This window comes from Pelecanus crispus, chromosome 28 (assembly GCF_030463565.1).
Source record: "Pelecanus crispus isolate bPelCri1 chromosome 28, bPelCri1.pri, whole genome shotgun sequence".
NCBI classification, from domain to species: domain Eukaryota; kingdom Metazoa; phylum Chordata; class Aves; order Pelecaniformes; family Pelecanidae; genus Pelecanus; species Pelecanus crispus.
In genome coordinates this window covers 1,908,398-1,928,922 of record NC_134670.1, presented here as the reverse complement: position 1 = coordinate 1,928,922, position 20,525 = coordinate 1,908,398, and the positions used below count along the sequence as shown (strand labels likewise).

The following is a 20,525-nucleotide window of genomic DNA, read 5'->3' as shown; positions in this document are numbered from 1 at the left end:
CCCCAAATGTCACCTCTTTGTCTCCATCCCTCCATGTGCCACCTCCTTGTCCCCGTCCCCCGCTCTCTCCCCCAAATACCACCTCCTTGTCCCTGTCCCCATCTCTCCCCACCTCCTTGTCCCCGTCCCCATCTCCCCCCAGCTCCCTGTCCTCTCTCCCCTCTCCCTCCCTGCCGCGGGGGCCAGACCCCCCAGGTCACAGCTCCTCTCTGTTCACCCCCCACCCCTCTTGGTGCCCCCACACCCCCCTCGCGTCCCCCGCCCCCCCTCGCACCACAGACCCCGCGCTCCGCCCCACTGCAGGCCCCAGCCCTCCGTGTCCCCCCTCGCCCCCCCCAGGTGTCCCCAACATCCCCACCTCTGTGTCCCAGACCCCCAGACCTCCCGGTGCCCCACACGCCCCCCCCCCCCCCCCATCATGTCCCCTGCCCCTCAAGGTGTCCCCCACGTCCCAGGCCCCCGGGTCCTGCCCGCCCTCGGGCCCCAGCTTTCACGTCCGCTGTTCCCCTAAATGTCCCCATGTCCTCGTTCCCCTCCCGGGTCACCTGCGGCCCCCCACCCCCTCCCCAAATGCCTCCCCAAACCTCTAAGTGCCCCCAATACCCCTGACCCCTCCAAGCCCCCCCTCACATACCCCCACCCTCCAGCTGCCCCCCCCATGTCCCTGTGCCCCCCCCAGCCCTCCATGTGCCCCCCATGTCCCCGTCCCCCTCCCCATGTGCCTGTCTCTCCCCAATATCCCTCTGCCCCCTCCCTGCTCTCTAGGTGCCCCCCATGTCCCTGTCCCCCCCATGTCCCTGTCCCCCCTCCCAGCCCTCCAAGTGCCACCCCATGTCCCTGTGTCCCCCCCATGTACCTGTGTGTCCCCCCTGCCAGCTCCCCACGTGCCCCCCCATGTCCCTGTCCCCCCATCCCAGCCCTCCAAGTGCCACCCCCATGTCCCTGTGTCCCCCCCCATGTACCTGTGTGTCCCCCCTGCCAGCTCCCCATGTGCCCCCCCATGTCCCTGTCCCCCCTCCCAGCTCCCCAGGTGCCCCCCCATGTCCCTGTGCCCCCTCCCAGCCCTCCTGGAGTCCCCCCATGTCCCTGTGTCCCCCACCCACGTCCCTGTGTGTCCCCCCTGCCAGCTCCCCAGGTGCCCCCCATGTCTCTGTGTCCCCCCCCATGTCCCTGTGCCCCCTCCCAGCTCTCCTGGAGTCCCCCCATGTCCCTGTGTGTCCCCCCAGCCAGCTCCCCAGGTGGCCCCCATATCCCTGTCCCCACCCCCATGTCCCTGTCCCCCTCCATGTCCCTGTCCCCCCTCCCAGTCCTCCTGGAGTCCCTCCATGTCCCTGCATCCCCCCCATGTCCTTGTGTGTCCCCCTCACCAGCTCCCCAGGTGCCCCCCCATGTCCCTATCCCCTCTCCCAGCCCTCCCGGAGTCCCCCCATGTCCCTGTGCCCCCCGCCACGTCCCTGTGTGTCCCCCCTGCCAGCTCCCCAGGTGCCCCCCCATATCCCTGTGCCCCCCCATATCGCTGTCGCCGCCCCCCCACCCCATGTACCCCCCCCCCACCCGCGCCCCTCCCCTACCCCCCAGGGGCCCAAGCTGTCACCGGGCCCCCCGCGTCCCCCCGGTTCGCTCCGGCCCCGCCCCGAGCCCCCCCGGGGCTCCCCCCGCCTCAGGCCCCGGTGTCGCTGCCGCCCCCCCCCCCCCCCCCCCCGCACTCACTGGAATCGAGCCCCACCGCCGCCGCGCCCCGCCCTCCTCAGGCCACTCCCCCACCGGAAGCGCCTCCGTCGCGCGCACCTCACTTCCGCCCGGGCTGCACCACCCGCAGCTCTGGGAAGGGAGGAATCCAGGGTGGTGGGGGGTCACTTCCCCGCTGTCCCCCCCCCCACCCCACTCCCCCATAATAGAGGAGATGTTGAGGGTCTCTATTCCCCGCCTGCCCCCCACGCGCGGCGTGGGGGAGGCCACGAACCCCCCGAACCCCTTGGGCTCCTCTCCCCCCTCCCCTCACGCCCGCACTTGGTACGGTCCGAGCCGCTCCACAGCCGGCGCTTGGGTGTGCGGGAACGCCATGGGTCCCCGTGTCTCGCTCTCATTGGCCAGCCTCCGCGGCACTCGGCCAATCAGAAAAAAGAACCCGCGGGGCGCCGCTTAATCAGCGGCTGTTGCTAGGGGAGGGGCGGCGGGGGGCGACGAGTTGCGCTGCGCTTCCAACCCACCCCACTCGTCACTCTTTCCCCGCAGAGCTCAGCCTATCAGCGACGCTCCCTCCGCTGCCTCGCGTCTGCGATTGGCTAGCATCACTCACCGCCCCGCCTTCCCGCCTTTGACAAGCAGCGGCGGGTGACGGCGCGAGGGAGAGGGGCGGCGGCCTCTTCCTTCTCCGCCTTGTGATTGGCTGGCGGCGCGGGCGCGCCGCCTATAGAAGGCGACGACGGGCGGAGGGGCGGGGTCAGTGGGGCTCCTCACCCGCGCCTCACGTGTTGCCCGTCTTCGCGCGCTCCGCTGAGGTGAGGGGGGAAAAAGGCGGGAAGAGCCGTTGGGGGCGGCGAGGCGTCGTTGCTCCCTGAGGCGATTTCTCCGCCTTCCCCCGTTTCTGAGGGGGAAGTGAGGGGTGTCCTGAGGTAAAAGCTGCCCTGTGTGCTGCAGGGAGACCGAGCCTTGGTGCTGTGAGGTGAAAGCAGCCCCGTAAAGTCTTTTATTTCCCCATTTCCCCCTTGATGCGTGAGGGAACAGCGTGGTGTGGTGCCTCGTCCGTTGTGGTGAGGGGAGAGAGGGCTTAGGGGGACGTGGAGCGGGGATTTTGGGCTCTGAGGGCTCTGCTGTCCCCATGTACTGTGTGTTTTTAATCCTGCCTTGGGATCAGAGGAGATGAGGCAAGTGCAACCTTTTAAATCTTCTATTTGCTTAGAAAACCCCCTGAGAAGAGAGGGAGAGAGGAGAAATGTCCCCCTTTTACCTCATTGAAGCCAAGTTTTGGTGCCCCTGAGCACAAAGATGCTGTTTTGAATAGCAGGATGCACTTATATGGCAGTAAAAATGCTCTTTTTTTTTTTAATAATTCATGGTGGTTGTGGAGGAAAGCACCGCAGTGTCTCCATGTCCCAAGCAGGTGGCAAGCCAAGGTGGCTGGGTGGCGGTCATCCTACCAAAGTGCCCTGAAGTGAGAAATTAAAAAAAAAAAAAAAGTTTTTTACCATTTTCTGGCTAGTTTTCAGGGTGGTTGTGGAGCAGTTGTGGGGGTGCGTTGTGTCCCTGCTCCCTCTGTTGCTGGTTTGTTTGAGGTTGGGCGCTGGGGACTGGTAGTAAAACCTGCAAATTTGAGGTATTTTTTTGCTTTTTATTGAACGTTAAGTGTGGTTTTATTTTTTTAGGGGGGGCGTATGGGTAAATCTGTTACCTTTATTATGTCCTTGACTGACACAAGAGCTACTCTAACCCTAAATTGCTTCATTTATTGGGTTTTTTTTTATCCTTTTTAGTGTCTGACCCCCATAGCAGGTATTAAAAAGATTTTTCAAATCCCTCAAAGGCTGGCACTCCCATGGTTAAAGGATCCTTAGCCCGGGACCCCCTGCTTTAGCCCGGGACCCCCTGCTTTAGCCCGGGACCCCCTGCTTTAGCCCGGGACCCCCTGCTTTAGCCCGGGACCCCCTGCTGCTTGGGTTTCTAAACCAGGAGTACTAGCTTAATTTTTTTTTTTTAATTAAAATGGTCTTTTTTTTTTGGTCAACTACAGATTTAACTTTCCCAGCAGATGTTTTTTGAGCTATTTCAGGGCTTTTTTAAGGATTATCGCTTGGGGCCGATGGCATGATTTCGGCTGGATGCTGTCTGCGTCCCTTCCTCCTGCGAGGCACGGAGCAGGCAGCTCTCAAACTCCCTTCTCCTCATGCAGCTGCTTAAATACTAAAAAAAAAGGAAAAATTAAACATTGGGGGGGAAAAAAAGCCCAGATTGATCGAGTGGAGCAAGGAAATCGAGGTGTGAGCGCAGCCTTGTTGAGACGCTGCTTTAAATGTTTGAGGTCAGCAGGGCTTGGCACGGTGTTTTGGCTTCGGAAGGCAAAACTCGGCCCCTTAAATCTTACCAGGAGCACACAAATTTGTGAAAAATTTAAATAGAAAAGCAAATTTTATATTTTTTTTCTTGTTGGGAAAGCAGACAGGGTCTTATTTCACCTTGGTTTTGGCCCGGAGGAGGGAGCTTCTGCACTGTTCCTGTGGCACGGCGGAATAAGGATGAGTTAAACCTGAGTTTATCAAAATGCGAGGTTTTTTATTGTGTCTTAATACCTTTTTTTTTATCCTAAAATTACTTAAAATAGTGAATAGGTGGAGAAAATGAGGTCAGCGCGGTTGCTCCCAACCTGAGGCTTCCCTGGGGATGAAGCCCTCGTTATTCCCTGAAAAACTCGTAGCAGCTGATTTACATATTCACCTCAGCCACAATTACTCCTGATTTTTTTTTTTAAAAACAACTAAACCCCTAAATTTTTGGATTCTGAAGAGCTTGGAAGTGGCTGAAAAGGGATCCGGAGCCTTAAAATGCCGATTTTGGGGCAGCGGTGGGATGGTACTGGGAGCAAGTTGGGGTGCAGAGGGGCTGCACTGCTTCGTTAGTGCTTGCTAATGACCCCGCCTTGATTGGGGATGACGGCGTGGGTGAAACCGCCAGTGCCTGGTGCTCAAAACTGCTGAAAAAGAGCCGGTTTGGGGTAAAAAGAGCCCTTTAGAAACTACATTTTTGCGTTGGGGTAGGAGATGCTGCTCGGGATTTTGCTCGTGTGTCACTTGGCTTGAAGGAGGTGGGTCTGGTTTTGGGGGGATTTGGAGCTTTTTGGGGTGTTTGGTTCACCTGTTGTTTTTTTTTTTGAGGGGGATTTGGAGCTTTTTAGTGGTGGTCTGGGGTGCTTGGCCGGTTTGGGGGGGTTTGGGATTGGTTTTGGGGGGGGTGCGTGGCTTTTGAATGGTCGGTCTGTTCTTGGGGGGGGGGGGGTGGAGTGTTTGAATTGATCAAATTTGGGGGGGCTTTGAGGCATTTGGGGGGCTCTGGGCTTTTTTGGGGTGTTAAAGGGTCTGGTTTTTGGGGGGGCTTGGGGGCAGTTGGTCTGGTTTTTGGGGGGGCTTGGGGGCAGTTGGGTGTTTTTTGGGGGGCTTAGGGCTTTTGGGGTTAAAGGTTTGGTCTGGTTTTGGGGGGCTTTGGGGTCTTTGTGGGTTTTTTTGAGGGGGGCTTGGGACTTTTGGGGGGTTGAAGGCTTGGTCTGGTTTTGGGGGGTGTTGGGGTGTTTGGTCTCTGTTTTTTGGGGGAGTTAAAGGGTTGATGTGTTTTTTTGGGGGGGGTCTTGAGGCTTTTGGGGACACTCAGAGCTTTTTGGGGGCTTAAAGGCTTGCTCTGGTTTCGGGGGGGCTTTCGGCCATTCCCTCACCACCCCCCTCTCCCCCAGGCAGCCCCCCCCACCATGAACTCCCTCCTGGGTGGCAGGAGGCCCCCCCCCAGCAGCACCCAGACTCGGGGGGCTGGCAGGCAGCCCCCCAACCCCGCCGGGCCCCCCCGCAGCCTCCACCTGCGCCGCCCGGAGCGAGAAGCCTTCTTCAGCCTGCTGGGTAAGCGTTAGCAGCCCCCAAACCACGGAAATCCTGTAAAAACGGGGGGGGGGGGGGGGAAAACCCAATTCCTCGCATTATTAAAAGAAAAAAAAAACCCAAAGCAGGAGTTTTTCCACCCAAAAAATGATTGTTATGTAATAATTTTTTCTCCTCTTCAAGAAGACGACGTGGTGCGGGAGTTCCTGTCGACGGACATCTGCTGCAGGATTTCCGATAAGGTTAGCCCTTCAAAAAACCCACTGCTTTATTCTTTTTTTTTTTAAGAAAACCCCCACCTTTTTAGCCTGAATTTAGTTTTTTGGGTTCTTTTTTTTTTTGCCTAAAAGCGCTGTTTTTTCCCCTCATTTCCCAGTACCTGCTGGCGATGGCGCTGACTTACTTCAAGCGTGCCCGCCTGCCCACCAGCGAGTACACCCGCCTCAACCTCTTTGCCGCCCTGTACGTACCCGAGACGCTGTTGTTAACGAGCTGGAGGGGCTCTAATGACGCTGCCTGCTTGTTAGCGAAGCAGGGGGCTCTAATGCCGCTCCCCCAGCGCGCTCGCTAATGCAGCCAGGCTCTAACGAAGCTGTGAAATCTCCCCAAACCATCCTGGAGGTCCCTTGCCTGCCTCCTCCGCTTCCCGTTATCCCTATGTGCCGAATGGCCCCAAAATCCCCCGAATTTGCCTCGTTTCCCCCCTGGCAGGTACTTGGCCAACGACATGGAGGAGGATGAGGAGGAGCAGAAGTACTGGATCTTCCCCTGGGCGCTGGGCAGCCGCTGGCGCCGGCTTATCCCCCGCTTCCTCCGCCGCCGCGACCGCCTCTGGGCCCGGATGAGTTACCGGGCGGCTGTCAGCCGGCACTGCTGCGAGGAGGTCGGTGCCCTGCCTGCCAAAACACCCCCGAAATCCCTTGATCTTGCCCCAAAAAAATCCGTAGAGACCCTTCACACGCCCCCCCAAAAAAAAAAATCCTTAAAGATCCCCCGAAACGTGGTGAGAATCGGAAAAAAGGAATGAAATTTTGAGGGGTTTACTGCAGGTTTGCCATCCACCACTGCGTTCCCTGCTGAAAAATGTCGGGTTTTTCTGAAAATTGCCTTTTTTTTAGGTTAAATAGTGGGGTTTTGGGGTTGGGCCAGTCGCACCCCTTGGCAGGAAGCGGGACACCTGTATTTAATGCCCACTTGGTAGCGCAACCAAGGTGCTTTTTAGCCCCAAAAAGTGGTGGGTTTGGCCCAAAATATGAGTTTTTAGACTCCCGAAATGGTTGCAGTTTAGCCCCAAAATGTGAGGGTTTAGGTTCCCAAAATGGCGGTGGTTTAGCCCCAAAATTGCTGCGGTTTAGCCCCAAAATGTGAGGTTTTAGACTCCCAAATTGCTGTGGTTTAGCCCCAAAATGTGAGGGTTTAGTCCCCAAAATGGCAGCAGTTTAGCCCCAAAATGTGAAGCTTTAGACCCCCAAAAATGCTGTGTTTTAGCCCCAAAATGTGAGGGTTTAGGCCCCCAAAATGGCAGCAGTTTAGCCCCAAAATGTGAAGTTTTAGGCTGCCAAATTGCTGTGGTTTAGCCCCAAAATGTGAGGGTTTGGGCCCCCAAAATCCAGCAGGTTTAAAGCTCCCCCTCAATGCCTGGGGGGACAGGGTGGGGGTATTTTAAGCCCCCCCAAATTCAGGGGTGGGTGGTGGGGGTTTTTAAAGCCCCCCCAAATGCAAAGGGCACCTGAGCACCCCAAAAAAGAAACACTGGGGTGGCTTTAGCCCCCAAAACAGGGATTTTTTGCCACCCCCCCAAAAAACCAGAACACTGGGGAGTGGTGTTGGGGTTTGAAAGTCCCCCAAAAATGTTTTTGGGGGGGGGTTAGCCCCAAAAATGCAGGGTTTGACCCCAAAAATGGGGGGGGTGGCTGCTTTTTTTTTTTGACGGGTGGCCCCCCCTGCCCCGCAGGTGATGGCGACGGAGCCCTGGCACTGGGCCTGGCTGAGGGAGCGGGACCCCCGGCACCCCCCGGCCCCCCGGCCCCGCCTGTGCCCCCAGGAGGAGGAGGAGGAGGGGGACGAAGGCGCCCGGGCACGCGATGTCTTCATCCTGCGGCCATGCTGCCGCCGCGGCCCCTCCCTGCTCCCCCATGGTGCCAAAACGCGCTGAATTTGGGCTGAAATTGGGCAAAATCGGGTCCGGGCTATGCCCCGAGCGCACTTTTTACCTTTTTTTTTTTTCCTTTTCTTTTTTTTGTAGCTCGCTCACAGCAAAGCCAATGTCAGCTTTTTTTACCTTAAAATCGCCCTTTGCTCACGGCAGTGCTCAGCTGCTCTTTCTACTGCTCTGCAACTCCTGGTGCAAACTGCGCATTTTTCATTATTTTCCCTATTTTTGTCCCCTTTCCCCCTTATTTATAACCCTCATTGAGGAAAATTGTCCGAAATCGCTCACTTTCTACCCATTCCCTGATACTTTTCCCATTTTTAGCCCCACAACTCCTCTCTCTGCCTCAGGCTGAAGGTGGGGGGTGACACCGGCACCCAGCACCCTCGTTTTTGTGCAAAAAGAGGGGGAGAAAGGGAACGTGAAGGATTAAAACATCACTTTTTTGGTGTTTTTTGCATGGAAGAGGTGGGGAGAAAAACTGCAAATAAATATCAAAATGTGGGCGCTGCAGTGGGGGGGGCTCTGGGTTGGGGGGCTCTGGTTTGGGGGTGAGGGTTGGGGATGTGGGTTGGGCTGGTTTGGTGGGGTTCAGGTTTGGGGGGGCTTGGGTTGGGGTGCTGGTTTGGAGGTGAGGGTTGGGGGGGTGCTGGTTGGGGGGTGTGAGTTGGGGGGCTCTGGTTTGGGGGGTGAGGGTTGGGGGGCTGGGTTGGGGGATCTGGTTTGGGCCCCCCAAGTGGGGGTTTGGGGGTGCTGCCCCCCCTGAGCTGTTTCTGTCTCTCCCCAGCGTGGAGCAACTGAGGGCGGTGGGACCCATCCTGCGGGCTCAGGTAGGGCTGGCGGTGAGCACGTGTGTGTAACGTGTGCCCTGGCCCTCTGTGCATGTCACAGGCATGCTTGAGCCTTCCATGTGTGTCCTGGCATGTTCATGCCTTCCCCACATGTGTGTGCCCTCCATGTCTTGGCCCTGCACGTGTGTCACAGCCCTCCACACACATCTCACGCATCCTGGCCCTCTGCACATCCATGTTCCACATGTGTCCTGACCCCATGCACACATGGCCCATGTGTGTCCCAGTCCCTCTGCACACAGGTCCCACATGTGTCCTGGCTGTGCACATGTGTGCCCTGCTTGTCCAGCCCCTCCACATGCATGTGTCCTGACATGTGTCCCAGCCCCTCTATACGCACGTCCCACACGTGTGCCAGCCCTCTACATGTGTCCCAACACGTCCCAGCTCTCTACACACAAGTCCCATGCATGTCCCAGCCTCTACACGCATCCCAACGTGTCCCAGCCCTCTGCACACGTGTGGCCCAATCTGTGTCCCAGCACTCTGCATGCACAACCCATGCATGTCGTAGCCCTCTACACACATGTGTCCTGACACGTGTCCCATCCCTTTGCACACACGTTCCACATGAGCCCCAGCCCTATAAACGTGTCCTGACACGTGTCCCAGCCCTCTGCATGCACATCCCATGCGTGTCCCCTGCATGTCCAGCCCCTCCAGACTCATGTCCCTGTGTCCCAGCCCTCTGCACACGCTTCCCACATGTGCCCCAGCCGTGTACACACATGTCCTATGCATGTCGCAGCCCTCTACATGTGTGTCCCCACGAGTGTCCCATCCCTCTGCACACACGTCCCACACATGTCCCATCCCCTGCACATGTCCCATGTGCGCCCTGCCCGTGCGCACGTGTGCCCCCTGCGTGTCCAGCCCTCCACACACGTGTGTTCCCACGTGTCCCAGCCCCTGCACATGTCCCACGCCTGTCCCAGCCCTCTATATACGTGCCCCCATGCATGTCCCAGCCCCTGCACACGTCCCATGCGTATCCTGCCTGTGCGCACGCGTGTCCCCATGTGTCCCAGCCCCTCAACATGTATGTCCTGATGCGTGTCCCCCCTCTGCACACACATTTCCCACACATGTCCCATCCCCTGCACACAGATGTCCCACGCGTGTCCCATCCCCTGCGCACACACGTCCCACGCGTGTCCAGCCCCTGCACACACACATCCCCTGCACACACACGTCCCACGCGTGTCCAGCCCCTGCACACACACATCCCCTGCACACACACATCCCACGCGTGTCCAGCCCCTGCACACACATCCCCTGCACACACGTCCCACACGTGTCCCAGCCCCTGTGCACACGTCCCACGCGTGTCCAGCCCCTGCACACACACATCCCCTGCACACACATGTCCCACGCGCGTCCCATCGCCTGTGCACACACGTCCCACATGTGTCCAGCCCTTGCACAGACACATCCCCTGCACACACACGTCCCACGTGTGTCCAGCCCCTGCACACACACATCCCCTGCACACACACGTCTCACACGTGTCCAGCCCTTGCACACAGATGTCCCACGTGTGTCCAGCTCCTGCACACACACATCCCCTGCACACACATGTCCCACGCGTGTCCCATCCCCTGCGCACACACGTCCCACGCGTGTCCAGCCCCTGCACACACACACATCCCCTGCACACACATGTCCCACGCGTGTCCCATCCCCTGCGCACACACGTCCCACGCGTGTCCAGCCCCTGCACACACACATCCCCTGCACACACACATCCCACGCGTGTCCAGCCCCTGCACACACACATTCCCTGCACACACACGTCCCACGCGTGTCCAGCCCCTGCACACACACATCCCCTGCGCACGCAGATGTCCCACGTGTGTCCAGCCCCTGCACACACACATCCCCTGCACACACGTCCCACGCGTGTCCAGCCCCTGCACACACGTCCCACGCGCGCCCTGCCCGTGCGCACCGCGTGCCCCCCGCGTGTCCCGCCCCACCCCTGGCCCTGCCGCCCGCTGCAATGCGGCGAAACCCCGGCAGCCGCAGCGTGCCCAGGGACCCCAAAAAGCTGCGAATCAGCCCCAAAACCGCCCCGGGTGGGGTTGTGCCCCCCCCCCCCAAAATTGCCCCGGTTTTACCCCCATTCCCCCCCATCCTCCATGGGAGGGGCAGCGCAGGGAGGAGCCTCGGCGGAGGTGGGCGGGGGCTCAACCCGGTCTTGCCTTCCTGCTTAAGAATCGCTTTCTAAATTTTTATTTTTGTCTTTATTTCCCCCCCCAAATCGGCGCGTTTGGGAGCGGCCCCCCCCGGCTCCCTGCAGCCAGGTACGTCCCCGCGGCTCCCCGGGAGGTGACAGCCCCCGCGGCGGGGCGATGAGCCGCTCCCCGCTCCGCGGCCCCCTGCGCCGCTAGATCCAGCCGGGGGGAAAAAGGGAAAAAAGAAGGAAAGTAGGCAAAACTCACCCTGCAACCGAGCCGCGTTTTGAACCAGGAAAAAGTTTTTTTGGGAGGGGATTTCATCGGCCTCGGGCGGGGGGAGTTGGGTGGGTTTGTAATGGTTTTAAACGCAATGAAATCTTTTTTGCTGGGGGGGGGGGGGTGTGTGTCTCCATTTATACACTTTTTTGCCTTTTTTTCTCTCTTCCCAGCGCGAGCGGAGGGGAAGCGGCCGGCGACGCCGAGCCTTCACCCCGCTGCACCTGCCCCGGGGGTGCCGGGCACCCGCCGGCCTCCTGGAAACGGGGTGAAAAGAGGCGATTTCTGTCCCGCTTGCCCAAAAAGCGTACGTGGGGAGGGCTTTGGCGCCGGGGAGCCGGGGCAAATGGCTCCCGCTCCCTTTGCCGGGGCAGGGGAGGGGTGCGGGGACCGGGAGGGGTCCCCGGGGCACAGGCGTGTGACGAGGGGACGCCTCGTTAAGGGAGAAAACTCGTTAACGAGGACCTCGTTAACGGGGGAAAGGCCTTAATGAGAAGCTGGGTAGCGGGGCGGAGGGACGGCGTCCCTAAGGCAGCACCCCGGCAGCTAGGCCTCCATTGTGCCCCAAAAAGCCGCTCAGGGAGCGCAATGGGTGTTGGAGGCCCCACCCCCTCATTTCGGGGACAGTTTGGGGGTTTTGGGGACAGTTTGGGGGTTTTGGGGACAATTTGGGGGGTTTGGGGACAATTTGGGGGGTTTTGGGGCCATAATCCCTGTTTTTAGGGTGTCCCCGCAAGGGCCGCGTTGGGTTTTGGGGTGACGGTGTTCGGCCGCGTTTGGGGGGGGCCGCACTGCCAACGTCGGCGTCCCCCTTTCTGTTGCTCCCCGCGGCGGCTCTGATTAGGCCCTAATTAAGCTCCCCAATGCTTAATTAAGCTCCCCAGCGCTTAATTACGCTGCGCCGCAGTTCATTACGCCCTTTACGGGTGGAACACGGGCCCAGCAGCGTTGCTCGGGGCTGCGCCGGTGGGGAGCGGCCGTGACACGCACGGCAACTTGCAGGACCTGTTTTGGGGCCGTTTCCCCTCGTTTCGTCAGCGTTTGGGGCCACCGGCTGCCGCACTTATCGTATTTTTGGGGTTTTTTTTATTACCACGGGGGCCGTTTCAAGGTTAAACCCGACTATTTCGGGCTCGCTCGGGTTACTGACAGCGAGCAGCTGCCGCAGGGGGAGGGCGGGAGGGCTTCCCCGCCCCCTGAATTCCCTTTTTTTCACCCTAAAAACATCGGTGCGCTTGGTTCGCCAAAGTCGCCGCCGATCCCCGCGCGGGCCGGGCCAGGAGCGCAAATTTGGGGAAGTTACGGCGCTTTTGAGTGTTTTCCCTCCCTGAAATAAGATCTCGGTGGGATCGCAATCAGTGTTGGGGTTTAATAAAACCCAATTTTGGGAGTTTTTTACTTTTTTGGGGGGCAGAATCCCCCTTTTTCTTTCAAGCAGCTCGCAGTGGGGGTCCTAAAGCAGACCCCAAAATCCTCAAATCTCCCCCAAATCCTCAAATCCCCGCAAAACCCTCAAATCCCCCCAAAATTCCCCGCAGGGTGGGGCTACGCGGCTCTAAAAGCCCCCCCCGCGCCTCATCCCCGCTTTCAGGCCGAGCCCCCCGCAACCGCGCTAATTAGCGGCCGTTCGATCCCCTGCTAACGAGAGACGCCTTTAAACCCGCTCTGGTTTAATTAAGGGGGGGCACGAGGTGCTCCCCGCCTTCATCCTGGCGCGAGGGAGAGCGTGACCGCCGCGGCGCGCGGTAGCGGCGCCGACGAGGAAAATTTGGCGGGGAAACCGCTTTGACCGCTCATGTTGTTTTTGGGTTTTTTTCCTTTTTTCGGAAAAAAAGCACCGGCACCGTCTTCCACGATCAAACCTTCCCGCCGGTTCCCCGTTTCCCTCAGCTTCCATGAGCTCAGCCCCGGCACTGCCAAAACCCACGGCGTCCAATGGAAGAGGCCAACGGTGAGCGCCGGGGCGTTAACGATGGCGTGCTAATTAACCGCGTCAAGTTTGAATTCCCTCGGGGGGCAATCGACGGGCGTTATGGCGGTGAACTCTTCCCGCCGAGGCAAAAAAAACCCCGTAACTATCCAAATTTTGGTGAATTTTGGTGAACGTTGGTGAATTTTGGTGACCGGATTGGTGCCGTTTCCCCGCAGGAGCTGTGTTCGCGCCTGCAGTTCATCATGGATGGGGCCACGCGCACCGACATCTGCTAGGGAGCGCTGGGTAGGGAGCACTGCCGCTTCGCTTTTCACAGTTTTCCGGGTTTTTTGTTTTTTTTTTTTTCCTCAAAGCTGGAGATTTTGGGGGACGCTTTCGGCGCATCGAGGCTTGTTCGCGCGCCGTAGCCGGTTACTGCCGCTGGTGTGTTGCGGCGGAGCCGGCCGCGGCTTCCCCTGAAACACCTGCGGAGCGTTAAAAAAATGGATAGGCGGGTGTCGGGCAACCGGAAAACGGCCTTTTTGACCCCAAAACCGAGACGAAACCGGTGCGCGCAGGTGGCTGCTGGCGGTCATCACCTCCCTCACGCTCAACGAGACCATCCTTCACCGCGTGGTGCCGCATGGGCAGAGCTTCCAGCACGGCTACGCCGGCATCTTCCACTTCCAGGTGAGAGGCTTCAGCTGCCCCATCCCCAAATTCTGGGGCTCCCCTCCTCCATTTTGAGAGGGTCCCCACCATTTTGGGGTTCCCCACCATTTAGGGCTCCCCCCCAAACCATTTTGAGAGGATCCCCTGCCATTTTGGGCCTCCCCCACCATTTTGGGGCTCCCCCCAAACCATTTTGAGAGGCTCCCCCGCCATTTTGGGGCTCCCCGCCACCATTTTGGGGCTCCCCACCTCCATTTTGAGAGGATCCCCCATTATTTTGTGCCTCCCCGCCACCATTTTGGGGCTCCCCAAACCATTTTGAGAGGATCCCCCACCATTTTGGGGCTCCCCCCCCCATTTTCAGAGGATCCTCCACCATTTTGCAGCTCCCCACCATTTTGGGGTTCCCCACCATTTTGAGAGGCTCCCCCACCATTTTGGGGTTCCCCACCTCCATTTTGAGAGGATCCCCCATTATTTTGTGCCTCCCCGCCACCATTTTGGGGCTCCCTCCCACCATTTTGGGGCTCCCCAAACCATTTTGAGAGGATCCCCTGCCATTTTGGGCCTCCCCCCCACCATTTTGGGGCTCCCCACCTCCATTTTGAGAGGATCCCCCATTATTTTGTGCCTCCCCGCCACCATTCTGGGGCTCCCCAAACCATTTTGAGAGGATCCCCCACCATTTCGGGGCTCCCCCCCATTTTGGGGCTCCCATCCTCCATTTTGAGAGGGTCCCCTGCCATTTTGGGGCTCCCCACCACCATTTTGGGAGGCTCCCCCACCATTTTGGGGTTCCCCACCATTTTGGGGCTCCCCCCAAACCATTTTGAGAGGATGCCCCACCATTTTGGGGCTCCCCCACCACGATTTTGGGGCTCCCCTCCATTTTCAGAGGATCCTCCACCATTTTGGGGCTCCCCCCCCCATTTTCAGAGGATCCTCCACCATTTTGGGGCTCCCCCCCACCATTTTGGGGCTCCCCCCCCCCCATTTTCAGAAGATCCCCTGCCATTTTGGGGCTCCCCCCCACCATTTTGGGGCTCCCCCCCATTTTCAGAGGATCCTCCACCATTTTGGGGCTCCCCCCCATTTTGGCAGCCAATCTGGCGCTTTCCCCCACAAAATGGCCGCCAGGTTCCTCTCCCGGCGAGGCGCTGCTGGGCTGGCGCCGCCGCCGTTCCCCTGCCAAACCATCCCCGTGGGAATACGCCATGGGGACCCAAACCTGGGTGTTTTCTCCCCAAAATGCCACTCCCTGGATAACAAGGGGGTGGCTTTCTCTTCGGCCTCGCCGCCGCCGCCTCCTCTTCCTCCCCTCCCTTCAGATTTGGCAATTCGGCGAGTGGCTGGACGTGGTGGTGGACGACTACCTGCCCACCAAAGACGGCAAGCTGCTCTTCGTGCACTCCGCCGAGGGCACCGAGTTCTGGAGCGCCTTGCTGGAGAAAGCCTACGCCAAGTACGCCCTCGCCCCGGTCCTCCCCTCTTCATTTTGGGGCGAAACGCCCCGAAAAAGGGTCAGCGCTTCCTCTGGCCGCGCAGGGTGAATGGCTGCTACGAGGCGCTGTCAGGTGGCAGCACCTCGGAGGGTTTCGAGGATTTCACCGGCGGCGTGACGGAGTGGTATGACCTGCGCAAACCCCCCGGCGATCTCTACCACATCATCCTCAAGGCGCTGGAGCACGGCTCCCTGCTCAGCTGCTCCATCGACGTGAGCGGCCTTGGGTTTTGGGGTTAAAAAAAGAGATTTTCGGGAGGGCGGTCCTGTACCCAGCGTTAGAAAAAAAAACACAGCGCCGGGAGGCCGTTAACGCAGCCGCCGTCTCGTTTCCTGGCAGATAACGAGCGTCTTCGACATGGAGGTGGTGACGTTCAAGAAGCTGGTGAAGGGACACATGTACTTGGTGACGGAGGCCAAGCAGGTGAGGGACGGCGCCGTTTCAGGGAGAAACCGGCACTTTTTGGGTCAGCAACCCTGACGGCGCTGTTCGCAGATCAACTACCGCGGGCAGTCCCTGGGCCTGATCCGCATGTGGAATCCCTGGGGAGAAGTGGAGTGGACGGGGCCCTGGAGCGACAAGTGAGGAGCACGAGGCTTCGTTAGCGTTAATTAACGAAGTGGCTCGGCCCCGGGGCTGAGATCCCTTTGTCGCTCGCAGCTCGTCTGAGTGGAATGCGGTGGGGCCAGTGCTGAGGCAACAGCTGATGGTGAAAATGGAGGACGGGGAATTTTGGTAAGCGAAGAGGGATTAAAAAACCCCTTTTCCCGACTGTTTTGCACTGGGAAGACGAGGGAAAACTTCCGCTCCCAACCTTCGGTGCTTCCTCTTCCTCCAGGATGTCCTTCCGGGATTTCCTCCGGGAATTCACCCGCCTGGAGATCTGTAACCTCACCCCGGATGCTCTCCAATCCCGCAAATTCCGCAAGTGGAACACGCGGCTCTACGACGGGACGTGGCGGCGCGGTAGCACGGCCGGCAGTTGTAGGAATTACCCCGGTAGGTGCCGCTGGGACGGGGGGAGCTCCACCTCAAACCCACTGGTTTTTAGCATCGATTTAACCTCTTTCCGCCTTTTTTTTTTTTTTTTCTTTTCCCAGCCACTTTCTGGATAAACCTGCAATTTAAGATCCAGCTGGAGGAAGTGGACGATGACGGCGACGAGGGCGGCAGGCGCGAGCCCGGCTGCAGCTTCCTGCTGGCGCTGATGCAGAAGCACCGGCGCCGCGAGCACCGCTACGGCAAGGACATGGAGACCATTGGATTCGCCGTCTACGAGGTACCGGCGTCGCCCGGCGTCACCCGGCGCTGCCGCGCACCCTCACCTCTCCCCTCCTCTCACCGCAGGTTCCTCCCGAGGTGCGTACGACTCGCCGGCGGCGATAAGATTCCCGTTACCGCGCCAGGAAAGACGGAGGGTGTTTTTGGGGTTATTTGGGGTGGTTTTTTTCGTGTTTTTCAACCCCCGATTCCGGCAGTACATGGGGAAATCGGGCGTCTACCTGAAGCGGGAGTTCTTCCTGGCCAACGCCTCGCGCGCCTGCTCCGAGCAGTTCATCAACCTGCGGGAAGTGAGCACCCGCTTCTGGCTGCCACCGGGGGAATACATCGTGGTGCCCTCCACCTTCGAGCCCAACAAGGAAGGCGATTTCGTTCTCCGCGTCTTCTCTGAGAAGAAAGCCGGCACCAAGTAAGAGACGCCTCGTTAGCGCTAACAATCCCCGGCGGTCCTTGAGGCCAAACTCTCCTTTATTATCTCCGCAGGGAGATGGATGACAAGATCCAGGCGATGCTCCTGGATGAGGTGAGGGCGGCCGGTGACTCCGTAGGGTGTCGAGGCGTCGCCTTTTTGCCGAAAGCGCCGTTTTTTTCCCTCAGAAAGTGCTGTCCGAAAGCCAAATCGACGACAGCTTCAAGCAGCTCTTAAAGCAGCTGGCGGGAGCGGTAAGCAGGGGGTGCCGGCGGCGGCGCCGGCTGGCACCGGGCTGCTGGAAAACACCGCGTCTCCTTCCCGTAGGACATGGAGATCAGTGTCGCAGAGCTTCGGACCATCCTCAACCGCATCATCAGCAAACGTGAGCCGCCGGATTTTTGGGGGAGGGGGCTCGGCGCAGGGCGGGGGACCCCCACGGGCACGCAGACCCCCCAAAGCGAGCCCGTTAATTGTCGTTTAACTCGTTAACGCAAATTAACGGCGGGCTGCTTTGCAGATAAAGATCTCCGGACAAAGGGGTTCAGCGTGGAGTCCTGCTGCAGCATGGTCAACCTCATGGACGTATCCTCCACCCCCGCGATGGGCGTGGGGGTCGGGGTTTTTTTTTTGGGGGGGGGGGACCCCCGTGCCCCCAGGAGGGGGATGACGCCCCCGACCGCCTCCCCCAGACCCCTCCCCGCCGCTTTCCTTAACCCCTTTTCCGCGCCGCAGAAAGACGGCAACAGCAAGCTGGGGCTGGTGGAGTTCAACGTCTTGTGGAACAGAATCCGCAACTACCTGGTGGGTCCGGCAGGGAATTTCGGGGCGCGCTGGGGTTTGGGGGGTCCCTCTCCTCAGGGGTGATGCCCCCCCCCCCTTTTTTTTGTCCTTTTTTTTTCTTTTTTTGGGGGGTGGGGTTCGGCTCGCAGGCCATCTTCCGCAAGTTTGACCTGGATAAGTCGGGAAGCATGAGCGCCTACGAGATGCGGATGGCGCTGGAAGCGGCAGGTAGTGCCCCGCTTCATCCCGAGATTCGTTAACGCCCCCTCGCTTTTAACGAATTTCTTTCGCCTCCCGCCCTCGCATGCTTTTAAACTCTGGGTTTTGGGGTTTTTCCCCCCTAAAAAGGCTATAAATTGAACAAAAAGCTGCACGAGCTGATCATCACCCGCTACGCCGAGCCCAACCTGGCCATCGACTTCGACAACTTCGTCTGCTGCCTCGTGCGCCTGGAGACCATGTTCCGTGAGTGACTTGTCCCCAAAAAACACCGCTTTGTCCAATCCTGCCACCTTTCCCAAATCATTTCACAGGAAAAGCTGGAAAAATGGATTTAAAAAAATTTCCTTTCCCTAGCTTATCCCGTTGAATTCTGTGGAGAAGTTGGAAAAACCCCACAGGAGTCGAGGGGAAAGCTGGAAAACCCAAGTTTTAAGGGGCAAACTTGGAAAAAGCTTTTTTCTGTTAAAAAGTGAAAAAAAAAAAAAGCAGCGGGGTTGAACAGAAAAAGTTGGAAAAGAGGATTTCACAAAAACTTTTTTTCCCAACTTTTCCCCTTAAATCCTGCCCCATTTTTCCACTTTTTGCTCTTAAATTCTGCTGGTTTTCTGCAACTTTCCCCCTTAAATCCTGCCCCATTTTTCTACTTTTTGCCCTTAAACTCTGCTGGTTTTCCAGAACTTTCCCCCTTAAATCCTGCCCCATTTTTCTACTTTTTGCCCTTAGTTTTCCACATGTTCTCCTTAAATCTTGCCCCATTTTTCCACTTTTTGTCCTTAGTTTTCCACATGTTCTCCTTAAATCCTGCCCCATTTTTCCACTTTTTGCCCTTAGTTTTCCACGTTCCCCCTTAAATCCTGCCCCATTTTTCCACATCTCCCCCCTTAACTCCCGCCCCATTTTTCCCCGCTTTTCCCACCACCACCCCCCATTCCCCCGCTCCTTTTCCCTCACCTCAGGCTTTTTCCAAGCGGTGGACGTGGACCAGGACGGGGTCATCAGCTTGGACTTGCTGCAGGTACCTGTGGGTGCTGCGCGGGGCTGACGCCCACCCAACAATGCCCACCCAACGCCCACCCAGTGCCCACCCACACCCACCCAAAACCCACCCAATGCCCACCTAACGCCCACCCACAGCCCCCGACACCCCCCCTGCCCCCCCACACCTCCCCCACGCCCACCCAATGCCCCCCCTGCCCACCCAACGCCCCCCCAACACCCACCCAATGCCCACCCACACCCCCCACACCCCCCCCACACCCACCCAGTGCCCCCCCACGCCCACCCAATATCCACCCACACCCACCCAATGTCCACCCACGGCCCCCCACACCCCCCTATGCCCACCCAACGCCCACCCACACCCCCCCACGCCCCCCAACGTCCCCCCAATGCCCACCCACACCCTCCTCCTCCCCCCCGCACAGTGGCTGCAGCTCACCATGTTCACCTGAGCAGCCACTGCCCCCCAGTGCCTTCTCAGCAGCGGGAGCCGATGAGCAGAACCTCGCCTGTTTTGCAGAGCCCCGCCCATTTTGCAGAACCCTGCCCATTTTGCCCTTTTTTTAAGCTTTTTTTCAGCATAAAACGGCGGGAGGTGGGGCAGGAAGGCGTCGCAGCTGCCCCTAACCCCGCCCCGGGGGCTCCCCCCGCTTTGCCCAGGAGCCCCCCTTTCCGAGCCTCCCGCGCGGCCGTTTCGGGGGATGCTCCCGGGTTTTTGTGCCTTTCGCTGCCGGAGGAGCCCGGGGCGGCGCTGCCGGGGCTCGGCCCGGTTCCGCCGCGGCCGCCGTCGCCTCTCGCTTCCGCGCACGCCTCCGTCGGGGATGCGCTGCCTGCCAGCTGTGCCGTAACGGTGGGTTTTTAATTGTGTAAATTAAAAATAAGGGGGAAAAACTCAAGAAACGTTATTAAAATCAAAGCTTTTTCCTGCTGGTCCTTTTCCTCCTGCTTCCAGCTTTGCCGCAGGGCGAATCCCGCCAACCCGCAATCGCCGCCCTGGCGCGGAAGCCATAGGCGACGCCTGCGCAGGGCGGGGGGGTTCCCTGCAGATTTGGGGTGCTTTGGGGGTTTTTGGGGCTGTTCGGGATGAAAAGGCCGTGCCGTGGCAGGTTGAGTCCTGCCAGGGATCCGGGCGGATCTTGCCAGGGGTCCGGGCAGGTTCTGTCAGGGATCCGGGTGGATCTTGCCAGGGATCTGGGCAGATCTTGCCCCAGTGACCTGGGCAAGTCCTGCAAGGGATCCGGGCGGATCTTGCCAGGGATCCGGGCGGGTCCTGCCAGGCATCCAGGCGGATCTTGCCAGGGATCCGGGCGGGCTCTGCCAGGGATCCGGGTGGATCTTGCCAGGGATCTGGGCGGGTTCTGCCAGGGATCTGGGCAGGTTCTGTCAGGGATCTGGGCGGATCTTGCCAGGGATCTGGCCGAGTCCTGCCAGGGATCCGGGCAGATCTTGCCAGGGATCCGGGCGGGTTCTGTCAGGGATCTGGGCGGGTTCTGCCAGGGATCCCCGTGGATCTAGCCAGGGATCCGGGCGGCCACTCTCCCCCCCCGGAGCTGCCGCCACCCCACGCGCTCCCTCCGCCCCCGTCCCGCCCGGCTCCGCTTTTCCCCTCAGCGCTGCAGATTTACAACTTCAAAAGACACTTACAGAATTATATGTCTTGATGACAGCCACTCTACTGCATTGTATACAACTCCGTTGCCCACCTTCTGTGTC

At 59.2% G+C, this 20,525-nt stretch overlaps 2 protein-coding genes across 2 annotated transcripts; both read left to right on the top strand.

Annotated features, from left to right (window-relative positions):
• Positions 1 to 5,452: 5,452 nt before the first annotated feature.
• Positions 5,453 to 7,731, top strand: LOC142596197 (speedy protein 1-A-like). Its single transcript, XM_075725270.1, has 5 exons — positions 5,453 to 5,597; positions 5,760 to 5,818; positions 5,953 to 6,038; positions 6,288 to 6,459; positions 7,531 to 7,731. Exons 1-5 carry the CDS (start codon positions 5,453 to 5,455, stop codon positions 7,729 to 7,731), a joined length of 663 nt encoding a protein of 220 aa, XP_075581385.1.
• A 561-nt stretch (positions 7,732 to 8,292) lies between these two features.
• LOC142596196 (calpain-1 catalytic subunit-like) lies at positions 8,293 to 19,264 on the top strand. The gene is given in 24 exon segments (XM_075725268.1): positions 8,293 to 8,312; positions 8,516 to 8,558; positions 12,782 to 12,907; positions 12,909 to 12,983; positions 13,181 to 13,257; positions 13,523 to 13,634; positions 14,945 to 15,078; positions 15,162 to 15,330; positions 15,458 to 15,541; positions 15,614 to 15,699; positions 15,779 to 15,853; positions 15,957 to 16,117; positions 16,219 to 16,397; positions 16,466 to 16,477; positions 16,597 to 16,808; positions 16,883 to 16,922; positions 16,997 to 17,062; positions 17,136 to 17,193; positions 17,329 to 17,393; positions 17,544 to 17,612; positions 17,741 to 17,819; positions 17,940 to 18,056; positions 18,770 to 18,828; positions 19,238 to 19,264. Coding segments are annotated over 24 exon segments (2,145 nt in total).
• Positions 19,265 to 20,525: the final 1,261 nt, after the last annotated feature.

Coding starts and splice junctions, on each gene's coding strand:
- LOC142596197 (XM_075725270.1), top strand. CDS start 5,453: ATGAACTCCCTCCTGGGTGGCAGGAGGCCCCCCCCCAGCAGCACCCAG. Junction 5,598..5,759: donor AGCCTTCTTCAGCCTGCTGG/GTAAGCGTTAGC, acceptor CTCCTCTTCAAG/AAGACGACGTGGTGCGGGAG. Junction 6,039..6,287: donor CTCAACCTCTTTGCCGCCCT/GTACGTACCCGA, acceptor CCCCCCTGGCAG/GTACTTGGCCAACGACATGG.